The sequence below is a fragment of the Canis lupus genome, chromosome 35 (genome assembly GCF_048164855.1).
Source record: "Canis lupus baileyi chromosome 35, mCanLup2.hap1, whole genome shotgun sequence".
NCBI classification, from domain to species: Eukaryota; Metazoa; Chordata; class Mammalia; order Carnivora; family Canidae; genus Canis; species Canis lupus.
Window position 1 is genome coordinate 3,363,166 of NC_132872.1, and position 15,303 is coordinate 3,378,468.

Sequence of the window (15,303 nt, forward strand, 5' to 3'; positions counted from 1 at the left end):
GGATGGTGGAAAAGATGCCGCGGAGAAGCTTCAGGCGGCCTTTCTGAGACACGGAGGGAGTGCACCCCCTTCCCAGGTCAGAGCCTTGAGCTTCTCAGTCGCTGGGAAGGCTTCTCTGGATCCGAGGGAAGCCCAGGATCCTTGGTCTTCCCGAGAACGTGTTGCCAGTTGACAGATGCAGGTAAAGGGACATGTTCCGTAAGAGGACGATGAACTAACACAGGGAGGCCCGAACTTCTCACCTTGCCCTTGAGCTTATCTTTCTGTTTGTGGCAAAGTGGCTGGTACGAGGAGACTAAAGCCACTCGCGTGCCTCTTCATCATTTAAGGAAAGGTGGAAGGGATTAGAGTGATCCAGCTTCCCATGTCATCTTCAGAATGTACGTTTGGCTCGTCGGGACCCAGGAAAGGAAAACTGCTGTTGGTGCAGGGGTGCTGTGGAGACTGACACTGTAAGGAAGGAGGAAAGGAGAGAAAGGCTTTGTCGTGACTAGAGCAGGGGCTCAGTTGGGCCCCGAGTTCCGGCCAGTCAGCCACGGTCGGCCAGAGGGCTGGAGGGCCATGACCCCCGTGCCATCAGCCCCCCACACCCCGCATTGCCTCCTTTGTGCTGGCGACCTGAGCACCCCTGGGAGATGTAAGGTGGATTCTTCTGCAGGGAGATTGGGAGCCCTGCTTCGGGACTCACAGGGCTTCGTTTCTAGCCAAATATATTCCAATACCAGATGGAGTGTACGTCACAAATCCCCCCTTCAAGCCGATTATGGTCATTATAGTGGTAACTGTAGGGGAGAATTAGTAGCATCATTACTGGCTGGTAATATGGGTTTTATGACAGTATCTACGGCACAGTGTTTGGTTATGTAGGTGCTGTGCTCCTCTGGGTAGTTTCAGGTATATTCAAAGTAGCCTTGCGGACTAGGGACACCATCTTTAGGGTTAGCTCATTTGACTTCGGGGTTATTTTTTTGGTGTTACAAACTCTTGACTTCTGCCTTCTTTTTCTCTTTCTACCGAGCAGATTTTTCTGCTTGGAAGTGATGTGGTCATCTTGTGGGTTTCAGCAGTTATTGCATAGCTGGAGCATGACAAGGCTGGTTGTTGACACCAAAACAGAGAGTTATGGTCTCTGCCCAGAATGCTGGAAGTCCAAGGTGACGCTGAAGCCTGGGCACTGTTAGGGCCCAGATGAATCAGATAGGGCTCATCGTCACGTTATATTAAGAGAAGGCACTGGAGTACACAACTTTGATTGCTTTTCTGAACGATTGCACCAGATGTGAAGGCCCAGTTATATTTTGAGATTTTTTTTGGGGGGGGTGAAGGGGGAGTCCTAGAGCAGAGAGGATGGGTAATCAGGGACCTCTGCCCCCGACGTGTGTTTTAAATTGGCATGGATTCAAGCAGAATTTTCTGAGCATGGGAGACAATGTAATCATCAGTCCTGAACCGAGCGACCTGTAAACAGCATTTGGATTTGAACTAGTTCTTGCATTCAGGGATCCAGTTGTCTTACGCATGTATACGCACATGAACTTGTACCAGGATCCAGTCCCACGGCATCTCTTCTGCACCCCCCGGGAACCCGTTCTATTTTAGTAGTGTGACCTTTCAGGGCAAGTAAACAGAAATAAGCAAAAATCAAATATTAGCCAGAAGAATTAAATATTTATCTAGAGCTGCTTTTACATTTCCTATGTGATTAACTGCCTTATTCCCGGAATGTGTTTTTAGTTAACAGCTGCGCCACTAACCCTTGTCTTCATGATGGGAAATGCATTGTGGACTCCACCAGCCATGGGTATCGATGCGAATGCTCACCTTCCTGGCAAGGGGATGACTGCAGTGTGGGTAAGAGCAAAAGTCATCTCCAGGGGTCTGTACCACACGATCTCATTGAGATAGGCAAAGACACTATTTCCCTTCAAAAGGTAGGAGAGTAAGATTTTGTTTAAGTTCATCCCCTGCTTCTTGGAGAATTAGCTAGCATGTGTTACGTGTTGTCTGCAAGAATAACGTCAGATGATGAAACTGACAAACCTCCACAATCTGGCTCCATTCTGGGGGCTCCCTACACCCCTGCCACCCTGGACCACCTACAGCTCCCGAAAGACCCCTACGCTTTCCTGCCTCTGGCCTTCGCTGTGCTGGTGCCTTAGGCTACACCCCCACTCCCCCCATCTGCTTGCTAAAGTCTTTCTAGTCTTAGTTCAGATGTTATTGGAAACGGTCCTCAATTCTCCCTTCCGTCAAAATCTTTTACTCTCTCTGTACTTCCAAGTCCTGATTCGTATTTACAGTCAGCTGTACACATGGCTGCCTCCACCCTCAGCAGACTGGCAGTCCCTCAAGGTCAAGGGTAGCATCCTCCTTATCCCTGGGACCCTACCGCACGTCGTGCCATTCGGCTCTTAGTTGGTGCTTACCATACTGGATAATGATTTTGCTGTCTGCTGCAGACCCAGTAGGGCCCTGTTTTCTCTCCTCTGCAGATGTGAATGAATGCCTCTTGAGCCCCTGCCCACCCCTGGCCACGTGCAATAATACTCAGGGATCCTTCACCTGCAAATGCCCAGTTGGGTACCAGCTGGAAAAAGGAATATGCAATTTGGGTAAGAGAATGAATCTGTCTTGGAATTTATTCTGTACTACAGTATATGTTTTAAAATAACATTTATCGTTTTCCTCCCTGAACAAAATTGGTATTTGTCCAAGGCATGAACTTAAAAAATACAGAAAGGGGTGAAATTGCTGCCTATTTTTCAATCACTCAGAGATATAGCACCTTATTTGCAGTCTTTCTTAGCGTGCATTATATTTTTGTATAGTCGAAACCATGGTATTTGTACAAACTTTATATCTTAAACATTGTTCCATGTTATTAAAAATATCATACAAACTTCCTAAGGACTGCACAGACATGTCATTATTTGTGCACAACACTATTTGCCTAACCATCCTACCTGCAGTTAGGAAAAAAATATGTGTCAAAAGGATATTCTAAGTACATCATAAAAAAACTTTTTAAGAGAGAATAAAACCCTGATTATCCTGCCACATGCACACATTCTTTTTATTTTTTATTTTTTATTTTTTTATTCATTCTTTTTATTTTTAAAAATGATCTTCACGGTCCTGTCCCTAGGCAGATACATTTTTACAGAGCTGCTGTTAGTAGGGCGCCTGGATGGCTCAGTGGTTGAGCGTCTGCCTTTGGCTAAAATCATGATCCTGGGGTCCCGGGATCGAGTCCTACATCGGGCTCCCTGCGGGGGAGCCTGCTTCTCCCTCTGCCTATGTCTCTGCCTCTCTCTGTGTGTATCTCATGAATAAATAAGTAAAACCTTAAAAAAAACAAAACAAAAAAAAAGCTGCTGTTAATTGTATACCAACCATATAATTGGTCCTATTTCATTCCCTAATTTGTCTTAAAGCTGGTTGATTTTAGATATAATCTCCGGCTTACAGGTTAAAAAGCAAACGCAAATGAAAGCTAAGGTCCTGACAAGGGGCTAAGTGGCCAAGCTTGAACACCTGATTTTTGAGAGGCCACGTTCCAGCCCACAACTCCCATCACAAGATAATGTGTTCATCGTGAGAGCTTCCTTGCACACAGGGCATAACTCTGCTTTAGCGTGTGGAGTTCAATACATAACTTGTTGCAGAGATTAGAAGTGCAGAACATAGAGTGATCTCAGCTGGATAAGGAAACTGGCAGGTAAAGTGACTCATCTTTGAGTCATCCTAAACTGAACAGTGTGAGACTTAACACACAAAACGTGCTCAGTAAATTTTTTTTTTTTTTTTGAGAGAACAAATGTCTGTGACCTTTGAAAAGTGTTATTTGCATGAATTCCTGTTGCCCACAGGCTGAGGGGAATCATCAGACTTTTTTAGGGAGGTTGTGTCAGATGACAAAACAACACGGTTGGATAATGAATTTGATGTCCTTTATTTAAGGGAGAACAGCCGTGGACTGGGGGAGTCGGGGGCCTCCCAAGCAGTAGAGCTCTGTCCCTGAGGGGTCTGGCAAGGATGAGAAGCAGCATCACTTCTGAAACGGCACGACTGGCCAGGGTTGCATATGTGACCTTGTTTAGAAAGATTAAAGACAAGGGAGTGAGTACAGAGCCCAGAGTGGACTTGGTATTGGGGGATTGGCTGACTGAATACACTACATTTCTGGTCACGGGAGCGTTTAGAGGACTCGGAGGTTCAGTTTGCCGACGTGGCACCCTGGGCAGGAGCAGCTCCATCTTGGGCCTAGAAATGTATTTCAAACACTTAGTACCTTACAAAAATAGTGGTAGAATTTTGGAAATTGTTTAAAATACAAGGATCAAGTCAAAGCATGATTTAAGGGGGAAAAAAGTCTAGGAAAATAGACATCTGTCTATATTCTAATAGTCTAAACTGTTAGACTGTCTAAACTCTAATAGTTTATTTGTTTGGGGTAACCTATTCCATTTAGCTACACCCTGGAAGAAATAGGCCAGGAGTCTGTGGTTTAAGAATGGAGAAGCTGGGACGCCTGGGTGGCTCTGTTAGTTAAGCATCTGCCTTAGGCTCAGGTCAAGATCTTAGGGTCCTGGGATCAAACCCTGAGTCGTGCTCCTTAGGTCGGGCTCCTCAGGTCAGGCTCCCCAGGTCGGGCTCCCCACGTCGAGCTCCCCAGGTCGGCCTCCCCAGGCTGAGCTCCCAAGGCGGGCTCCCCAGGCTGGGCTCCCCAGGCTGGGCTCCCCAGGTCGGCCTCCCCAGGTCGGCCTCCCCAGGCTGGGCTCCCCAGGCCCGGCTCCCCAGGTTGGGCTCCCCAGGCCGGGCTCCCAAGGTTGGGCTCCCCAGGTCAGCCTCCCTAGGCCAGGCTCCCCAGGTCGGGCACCCCACTCAGCGGGGAGTTTGCTTTTCCTTTCCCTGTCACCCGCCACTCATGCTTTCACTCTCTGTCTCTCAAATAAATAAATAAAATCTTAAAAAAAAAAAAAAAAAAAGAATGGAGAAGCTGGAATGATTTTGTTTTGAAGCACTGTTAAAAACGGCCTTGCCAGGAACCCCCCACTGCCCAGCTTCCAGCTCCAGAGCCACCACCTTCGGCACATGACTCCTGAGCCTCAATTTTCTCATCTGTAAAATCAGATTACCAGCTGCTCTGCTTCCCACTCAAGGTTATTGTGAAGATCAAATGAAATAAAGTCTCTGAGCAAGCTTTGAAAATGGTAGAGTTCTCCAGACGGGAGGTATCATTTAGTCCGCAACCTCTTGGACCAGAATTGAAAGCAACGAAAACATGAAGTACTCTGAATACAACGTAATAATTATGGATCTTAAAAAAAAAAATCATTTATATAAAAGAGAGAGAGAGAGAGAAACCAAGAAACACACTCTTAATTATAGAGAACAAGCTTATGGTTACCAGAGGAGAGGGGGTGGAGGGATGGGTGACATAGCGGATAGGGATGGAGGAGGGCGCTGGTCCTGATGAGCATGAGTGATGCACACGATTGTTGAGTCACCGTAGGGTACACCTGAAACTAATACAACACTATCTTCATTACATTGGAGTTGAAGTTTAAAACTTCATAAAATAAAAAATAAATAATAATTTAAAAGTCATTTATAGAACCCATGCAAATCAACAGTTGAATGTGAAGTAGAAAATCGCCAGATGATGGAAGGTAAGCACGAGGACGTCAGTGTGCCAGGCAGGGTGTGGGGGCCCGGAGGACGCTGTGTGTGGCTGTCTTCTGGCTGCACTAAAAGCAGAGGCCACATGTACGTCATGACTCGGGATGGGGTCTGTGCACTTAACATTTACAAGACATGTATTTCCATCCAGAGAGTCTGGGTATCAGCCCGGACCAGTTGGAAAGGGAAGATGAAGGAGCAGGGTGGTGTTTCTGGAAGCCTGTGTGCCAGAGTGTCCCCCAAGCTCCATGGATCAGGGGGAGAGCCGTTCTTTTGTGTTAACAATCATCTTTCCCTTTTCAAGTCATTTAGCTTCATTGTTCATAAACATCAGAGGAACATGCAAATTAGAGCATGCTGAAATGCTTTCATTTGGCCAAGAATGTTTTCAAAGAGCTCCCTGCTGCTCAGAAAGAGTCCTGAGCAGCTGGCTTCACTGAACTGTAGAACAAGCAAAAAGATGTTAAATAAGGATTAAGGGCTTTAGACAGTAAGTATAAGATGTTAAATGTGTTCCCTGGCTCATTTGTGGGCCTTTTTCTTAATTCAGCAGGCAAGCTTTCTGTGATAGAGCAGCTTCGTGGGTTTCTGGGTTTGGGGTCTTTTTTTTTCCCCCTGTCCAGAGGGAAAGATAAGAACTTAATATAAAAGGAAGATAAGAGGCAGATAGAAAGCAGGGTATACTAATTATTTGTCGCCTGCCCGTTTGTAAGATCCATCCCTCCTGCCTCCCAGGCCCAGGCAGCACAAATTGATATTAAGTACAAGTTTATTTTATGAGTGAAATGGGCCCTGAAAATGGGGCTGCTTTCTTTCAGGCCTGACCTCAGCAGTATCTTGAATATGGGGCATTTGCCTTGCATGGCTTGTGACTGTGGGGCCTGGTGGCCCCCAGAGTGGAGGATGTTTGGCACCTTCCTCCATAGCACCCCCGGTTGTCCTGAGTCAGTGAGCTGATTTCTGGAAGTCTCTTTCATCAGTGATAAAATGGGCATTTCCTCTGAGCGAGAGGGATGGGGGCTGGTGGGGTGACACTGACCAGAAGAGGAAACCAAAGCATACCCTTGAAGCTGAGGGCTTCACAGCATGGGCCAAGAGGACAAGAGTGTTCCTCTGTCGAGAGTTTTCTCAGGCCTGACCCCACATCCCCTCTCCTCCTCCTGGGGTTATGTCATTTAAGCCAACTGGTCTTTCTTCCTTGTCACAACTTTGTAGCATTGATTATGTAGGAGGTCACTAGAGAGGTGTCGAGGTGGCTCCTCACAGCAGCCCATGCACACATGCAAAAGGCTCCTTGGAGTTTCTGACTCAAAGGTTGACTCGGCCCGAGCCTCCTGCTCAGCTCAACCGGGCGCCCATCTTCCTAGAGCAGAGCTAGAAGAGGGAGAGGGGTTCTCTCCCCTCAAGAAGGACATGCACCAAGATTGTCCTGCGAGGTGGAGGAAAGAGTGATACACCAGAGATTCACAAACACGCAACCATGCGTAGGTCAGCCCGTTGCGTGGTCTAACGGGTTATGTTTTCATTTTCAGTTAGAACCTTCGTGACAGAGTTCAAATTAAAGAAAACATTTCTCAATACCACCATGGAGAAACACGCAGACCTACATGAAGTTGAAAATGAGATCACCAAAACAGTAAGTTTCGTGAGAGGCATCTTCTTTCAAGTCCTTTGTTTTCTAGAACAGATTTCATTCAGAATTGGGAACCTCATGGAGATCAGCTATATCTCCTAAGATGTTCATTTCCATTATATTTGGAAGGGAAACGTCATGATAAAATTAAAAGCTGCTCAGAAATAGAAGGGAGGTGCTGAGAACCACTGGTGCCAATAGAAGCGTTTCTTCAATGTGCCCTCACATGCACCCTTTACCAGTGCCTTGGCATTTCTTTTCCATGTACAGACTGATAGTCACAGATGGTTAGATGGTATGTACCAATAAGAACTATTGGCAATGAGGAAAGATCCAGAAAATCCTACTATTCCATCTGCATTTGACATGCTGTGTGACTTTCTCTCTGTGTTTCCAAACTTGGGGAGAAGAATGCTTTTTTTTCCTTGGGGCAATGCCAAAGGCATAACAGTTCATCCTGATTTTCTAGGCTTGAGAATTCAGTGCATAGATTATCTAGGGGCCTTTGATTCCTCGTCTTTACTTGCTCTTTATGGGTAAGAGTATATTAGCCAAAACCTATAGGGTTTTATAGGACTGTAGAATTTATTTGTGCAAAATTTAGATTCCAGGGGGACCTGGGTGGCTCAGTGGTTGAGCATCTGTCTGCCTTTGACTCAGGTCGTGATCCCAGGGTCTGGGGATCAAGTCCCACATGAGGGTCCCCGAGGGGAGCCTGCTTCTCCCTCTGCCTATGTCTCTGCTGCTCTCTCTGTGTCTTTCATGAATAAATAAATCTTTTTTTTTAAATTAAATCTTTTAAGAAATAAAATAAAATTTAGATTTCAATTCCATTTCTATAAAAACTGAGCATCTACTCTATGACAGGCACTTTGCCAGATGCCTCACTCCTATAAAAGTGACACCTTTACAGCTAAAAGAGTGGGAGGCCTGAGTTCACACAGAGAGGTGCAAAGTTAGGGACTAGTCCACTAGACTATCCCCTTTGCTGACACCATTTGCAAGTTTGAAGATCCCCAAGACCACCCTCAGATTTGATAATTCATTGTAATGACTCAGACCTCACTGACAGCTCTTAAACTCACAGTTGTAGTTTATTACAGTGAAAAGGTCCAGGTTACAATCAGCCATAAGAAAGAGACATGGGGCGAAGTCAAGGAGGATTCCAAGTTTGATGCTTCCAGTTGTCTTTTCCCCATGTGTTGTATTGTATTAACTCCCCTTGGCAATGATGTATACAATATTCATGGAGTATTGCTAACCAATGAAGCTCCCCTGAACCTTGATGCCTAGAGCCAATATGTGGACATAGCCAACTGCTTGTATGGCTGGCCTCAGCCTCCAGTCCCTCTGGAGGTCAGGCTGATACCATATAACCCAAAGCCCCCACGTAAGTCACATTGTTAGATATTTGGAGTGGCCAGGCCTCCAGGTAGACAAAGGCAAGACATTCCAAAAGCTTGTTGATTACTTCCTGGAAGCCAAGGGCCAGACCTCTCTTTGTATGAGGTTAAATTCTTTCCTATACAGCAGGATATTATGTCTACTAATCCTATACCTGGTGTTCTTGTCACTCCAGCACAGCTGCCTCTTGGTTGTACTGGAGGTCAATATTTCCTTCTTGGGTAGTACAGGGGCTTAGAACCCTGTGCAGAGATGCAGTCCTTCCCAGTATACGGCGCTCAGTGACTAACCTGACTTGTTCATTTTCACCTAGTATGAATGTATAATTTATTGGTGATATGAAATCTCCAGTCCCAAGAAAAGTGAAGATTTAAGCAGTAACTAGAGAAGCCACTTAAGTGGCCTTCCCCAAGATGCCATTCTGTTCTGAAATATGCCTTTTCTCTTTTTCCCCTGGGAAAAAGAAGTTTAAAATCATTATACCAATAAATCATTGCCCGTCGGAATATAGAGCAATGTCCCACAAGGCGAAAAAGGGTTTGATAACATCCTATGTTTGAATCCATCTTATGAAGAGTAAAGTGTGCCTGACACACCGGCTTTGCAGACAGGCACGCTGCACAGGTCAAGGTACTGTGACCTTCCGAAGCCCCTACTGTTGGGGCAGCAGAAAAGCAGGCATGGAACTTTATGCCCTAGAGGGATTTTCTGCTCTCTCTGAGGGCACAAGGCAAACACAGGGAGAGTCATTCTTAATTTGCTCTCCAAAAAGGGGCTCTTGACCCGCGTAATGTGATTTCCCTTGGAGAGCCCTTTTGAAGAGGACCTATCTTTGAGTTAGGTCAACTCACTGTAGATTATGAGGGTCTGTGTCGGGCCTGCCAGACCTGGGGTAGCTGAAGCCTCTTTCAGTGAACCTTGTTCACTCTGCAAAGTCCAAATAAACAGTTGCCTCTGAGTTTTTTGAAACCCTGGGTCTTAGAAGAGATCTGTTCCTTTGAAGATGTTTTGCATCCAAGGGTGCTGTTCTGAACATCATTTCCTGCCAAGATTTTCCCCACTGATTTACTATCTGCCTCTCTCCCTTTGTACTCAGAGAACAACAGAACAAGAGCAGGGAGGCATTTAAGAAGGGAACAAAAAAAAAGGACACCACTCCTCTGTAAAGCTGCCTGCTGATAACTTGATGGCTGGAAAATGCCTATTTTATCCTGAAAATAGGAAATTGGTTCTAGGTCTAAGGCTTTTATCTAACTCACAGTTAACGACCTTCCTGTTCTTCCTTTCAGTTAAATATGTGTTTTTCAACGTTACCTGGTTACACCCGATCCACAGTTCATGCTTCTAGGTAAGCGACGGAATTACTTGTGAACCAGTCTACAACAAAGGGGAGGCCATCATAACGTAGGCGACAGCAACAAAACTGGGCCCTGTTTTGACCAAGCCACAGAGTGACCCGAGGCCAAGGTCCCTGGACCTCCATGCTCTCCCTTTCCCTTCCTGGAGAAAGGAGATGCATGTTCTTTCCACAAGCCCTGGGGCCCACATGTCATTTGAGGACAATTAAAAACCCACACACTTTGCCAATAGGGAGTCCAATGTGGTGGTCATGTCCCTGCAAACCACCTTCTCCTTGGCCTCCAACGTGACACTGTTTGACCTGGCCGACGGGATGCAGAAATGTGTCAACTCCTGTAGCTCCTCTGCCGAGGCCTGCCAACTCTTGGGATCTCAGAGGCGGATCTTTAAAGGTAAGAGAACAGCCTCCTGGGAAGACCCTGCCCATGTGGTTAGTTAGGTACAGACCTAGGACGGGAGTGTAAGGCACTCAGGGCTGGGATTCAACACGTTTGTCATAGAGCCCGTCTATGTTTGAAATGGGTGTTAAGTGGGGGGGGGGGCATTTGGGGGTCGAGCATCCAACTCTTGATCTCAGTTCAGGTCTTGATCTCAGAGCCATGAGTTCAAGCCTCATGTAAGGGCTTCACACTGGGCATTTGAGCCAAGAAAGAAAAGGAAGGAAAGAAGGAAGGAAGGGAGGGAGGGAGGGAGGGAGGGAGGGAGAAAGAAAAAAGAAAAAAGAAAAGAAAAGAAAAGAAAAGAAAAAAGAAAAGAAAAAAGAAAAGAAGGGCAGCCCAGGTGGCTCAGCGGTTTAGCACTTGCCTTCGGCCCAGGGCCTGATCCTGGGGACCCAGGATGGAGTCCCGCGTCGGGCTCCCTGCATGGAGCCTGCTTCTCCCTCTGCCTGTGTCTCCGCCTCTCTCCGTGTCTCTCATGAACAAATAAAATTAAGAAAAAAAAAAAGAAGTGGGCTCTGGTCAGCAAATTGTGCTACACAGTTAGGACTAGCGAAGGATGCAGAATCTGTGAGCCTCCCCATCTGGTACCCAGACACCGATGGAAGTTGCAAGGAGCAGGTTTGGTGCTGTAACTGCTGGAAGATCCAGGACATACCCAGTGGCTCAGGGCTTTCTGAGTGCTGATCCAGAGGGCTCTCCTCATGGACCTATGCACAGCAGAGCCTGGGAGCTGGGGGTTAACCATGTACCCTGAGATAAACACTATAGCTTTAGCCCATTTTAAGGCTAGTTGTTCATTTTGGGGGGAAAAAAGCTGCTGAGCTTTCTGGACCTGAAGTTGCTATCATTTAGCATCGCTGGGGAATTAACTGAAAACTATATGCTCCATTATACTGTGCTCTAAACTTTGAGGCAAGAACTTTTTGATTTTACTTTCTCTTGCCAATGATTCAAAGGTCCCAATTTTTCCTCCCTGGTGGGTAGGAAGGGGACCTTTCAATTCACTGAACACCTAGAGATCCTTTGCGATCAACATTGCACCAGGTTACCTTTACGTCCCTAGTAAATGCATTTTCATGTCTTGTATATCAAACAGCCACATATATGGATTTGTAAGATCCTGCTTATTACAGTAGCGGTGGTCACTCCCTGACGCCATTCTCTCTGCTGCTTGGATGTGGCCTACGGGAAAGCCCCTAGCTTCTTTGCCGAGGTCCCATTCTTTGCTTTGTTTTGCTTTTTAGGACTTACTCATTTTCTTAGAGCAGTGTTAGGTTCAGAGCAAAATCGAGAGGAAGGTACAGAGATTTCCCATCTGCTCCCTCACCCCCGACCTGTGCCGATCCGCATTCTGTACCTCCCCTTTGAAAGCCCTTGAAAACAAAGACAACCATGTATCTTGGCTGAAGAGTCTCATTTCTCTGTTTTCCCTCCCAGTTCTTCTCCAGGTTTTGCCAGCATACCGAGCTTTGTCTCTTTCTTGCTCACCTTTCTGAGTGCTGGAGCCGTAGCTCTGACAAGCAGGAGGGGTCATGTTCTGACATCTGAGTATTTCCAACATATGGGCAGCACTGGGCTACTCTGAACAATGCCATTGGAAGGGCAGGTCTTCACCATTCAATTCGCAAAATATCCGCTTCCTCAGTTCTTCACCTTCCAAAGAACTGCAGCTCTCATGCCTCCAAAGGTTTAGAGTCTTTGGAAATCCCCCAAGGAGCGTCGCAGCCTCAGATGTACATACGTTCTCATTGTCTGTCAGGCGGATGTTATGCCCCGGAACGACCATGGGAATTGTGGTTGTAGAAAAATCACATTGCCAGGCTTGAAATGAAAATGAGATTCGATGTGGTAGCATTTGATTGACCTACGACAGGATGTTCTTTAAGGATTTTTAGGAGAGCAACTCCTCTGTTGCAGAGGCAAGGCCAACTTTCCTTGCTTCTGTGCAAGGAAGAGTTGCTTCAGTGGGGCGAGTGGTATTTGCCAGCAGGCTAGATTAATGAGCAGGATGGAAGGAAAATGTGACATTGGCTTCCAGAAAATATCTAATCGGGACAGGCAACCCAGGCTGGCTGCTGGACAAAGCTAGCACCAGCCTTTTGCCCCAAAAGTATTTATGTTAAGGCTTGAGGACTGGCAAAGCTCTCACCAAGTTTAGGGGAGGAACTGTGGGGGTTGGTACCTCTCTAGTGCCAGCGTTGCAGTTATCCTGGTGAGATTTTTCCTTTTTTTTTTTTTTTTTTTAAATTTTCTCTCTTAAATACAAACTTTTCACAATAAACAAAGGAAATTCTATCATACACACAAAGAGAGTTCTGCTTTAGCCAGCCAGCTTCCAATGATAAAGGCAGGAAATGCAGTGATGAAAACCAAAGCTGTGTCCTAAACTTACCTCCCTGTGACCAGGCCATCCAGCAGGTCCCAAGCTCTCGGGACTCAGGAAAGGAGGCAGATGCAGGGACCTGGCATGGGTGGCGCCTCACGTCATCACAGGAGGGGCAGTTTTGCCACAATGAGAGCCGGTACCTGGTTTTTGAATCGTTGGTGTCTTCTGTAAGGTGGGAGAAGGGGGACCATGCCTCCCTGCATGATATGCACACACCGCGCTTCAGCGGCCCTCCCCGTTGGCAACTTGCACTCACCTCCTGGCAGCAAGAGCGGATCTCAGCATTGCCCTCCCCTTGAGCTGGTTGGAAAGGAGCTCTGCTCACTCTCCAGTTAGCTGCTGGTTTTTGTTCTGCTCTCTGTGTCCCCCATTCACATGTGTGTTTTTGTCAGGCCTTAGATAGTAAGCTTCCCCTGGTATGTCCCCTGCATACAGAGAGGGCCTGCTGTATACAGTCTCGGAGAGGGCCCGCCGTACACAGCCTCGGAGAGGGCCACATGCCCAACCATGAACACTTTCTGATAATAAGGAGATAACTTTTGTCCTCCATGAAATGAGCGCGGCCCGTGTGTCCAGAGCTGGACAAGCCGAGCAGATTTGTATGTAGAAAGTAAAGCCCTAAAGGGAGGGAGGTAGCAAGCCTCCTCTGCCCTCCTCTGCCCCCAACCTCCGTGGTGATGGCCTGGGGACCCAGGGCCCAACAGCAGCCTTCAGCGTGCAAGGTGTGACCATCTCCGTGCAAGGTCCCAAAGCCCCAGAGATGCATAAGCCCCCAGAAACCGCCAGAGTAGTGGGGAGACAGACAGGGAACCTAATCAAAGAACGTGATGCTGGGGCGTCCGACCCTCGGAACACATCTGTGGGCAAGCGGCCACCCTCTGCCTCCCTCCAGGACGCGCAGACACAGAGCAGACTCAGAGGCAGGTGTCCACGTGGGACAGGTGTGAGCTTCACGGCTTCCTCACGGGGCCTGGGCACGATTCCTGGCTCTGTGCCCGCCCCTCCAGCGGGGGGTTACGGAAGACGTCCCCGCGTCCAGGGTCGTGTTTACAGTGGGTGCCGGGGTCTCGGGCGCCAGGCCTGTGTCTTTTGTCTGCACCTCTGTCCCGTGGCATGCTCGGGGGACGGGCTGTGGGGCGACAGGGAAGGTCCCCGAGTGGGCCTCTGAAGGGAGCCTTGCAGCAGGTCGACTTTCTGGAAACAGTTCCCAGGGCCTCTTTAAATAGAAAAGTTCATGCATCTCAAGGTTTGACGCGGAGGAGGTTTGGTTTTGTTTCACCGTCTTGTTTTTGCATTCTAGCGGGCAGCCTGTGCAAGCGGAAGACTCCAGAATGTGACAGAGAGACCTCCATCTGCACAGACCTGGACGGCGTCGCCCTGTGCCAATGCAAGTCGGGCTACTTCCAGTTCAACAAGATGGATCACTCCTGCCGAGGTGCCAGCAAGCTCTCGGGGCCGGGGGCGGGGGGGGGGGGGGGGGAGAGCAGGGGGGGGGGGGAGAGCGGGGGGGGGGGGGGGGGGCGGGCCTGCAGCCCGACCCGGCGCAGGGAAGACGCTTTCCTCTGCCCCAAACTCTCTGCTCTGGCTGTGCCCGTTCTCAGCTGCGGGTAACTTGGTATTTTGCCCACGGACTGTGTTATCTCCTTCGAACAATAGTGCTGTCTCTGAGTGGTGCAGCTGGTCCGGCCAATCACATTCAGAGGAAAAGAAGAGAGAATAGGAATGCCTATGGCAGGGACTTTTTTTTTCTTTCTTTTTTTTTTTTTTTTTTCACTTAGGGGAAGTTAGGAAAATTATCGTTTTAATTCCCAAAGCTTTATTCTATTGTCTGCTAATCTTCATAAACGGAAACCCAACACGGAGTCAGGCCTGTCCCTTTTAGAGGCAGCTGAGGCCCAGTGGACCAAGTACTGCCAAGGCTCAGGGGAGTCAGCGCCCGACTCTGCCTTGCAGATCATGTATCGTCTTGGGCAAGACAGCTTTGCTTCGCTGAGCCTCAGTTTCCCCTTCTGTGAAATGGGTATAGCGGTGCTCCATTGGATGTTCTAGGGATTGAGGAAGGCCGTGTATATGGAGGTGCTTTTTTTTTTTTTAAGATTTTATTTATTTATTCATGAGAGACAGACAGAGAGAGAGAGAGGGAGAGACACAGGCAGAGGGAGAAGCAGGGAGCCCGATGCAGGACTCGATCCCAGGGCTCCAGGATCACACCCTGGGCTGAAGGCGGCGCTAAACCGCTGAGCCACCGAGGCTGCCCTATGGAGGTGCTTTGTAAGCCATTAGCATCTCCCTGGTATTTCACGCAGGATGGGGCCGATTTAGTGAGTTCCAGTTTTAAAGTTTTCACAAAGGGTGTGAGGGCAGAAAGGTAATTCTGCTAACCATTTAGGTGGGACTAA

General features: G+C 47.8%; 1 protein-coding gene across 1 annotated transcript in view; it reads left to right on the forward strand.

Annotated features, from left to right (window-relative positions):
- The window catches only part of HEG1 (heart development protein with EGF like domains 1), an 86,313-nt gene that overhangs the window by 44,257 nt on the left and 26,753 nt on the right, over positions 1-15,303 (forward strand). The window contains exons 8-13 of the mRNA XM_072811666.1: positions 1,735-1,851; positions 2,493-2,612; positions 7,215-7,318; positions 10,009-10,067; positions 10,310-10,470; positions 14,205-14,339. Of these exons, the coding sequence (XP_072667767.1) occupies positions 1,735-1,851; positions 2,493-2,612; positions 7,215-7,318; positions 10,009-10,067; positions 10,310-10,470; positions 14,205-14,339 (696 nt within the window). The remainder of the gene's footprint in view (positions 1-1,734; positions 1,852-2,492; positions 2,613-7,214; positions 7,319-10,008; positions 10,068-10,309; positions 10,471-14,204; positions 14,340-15,303) is intronic.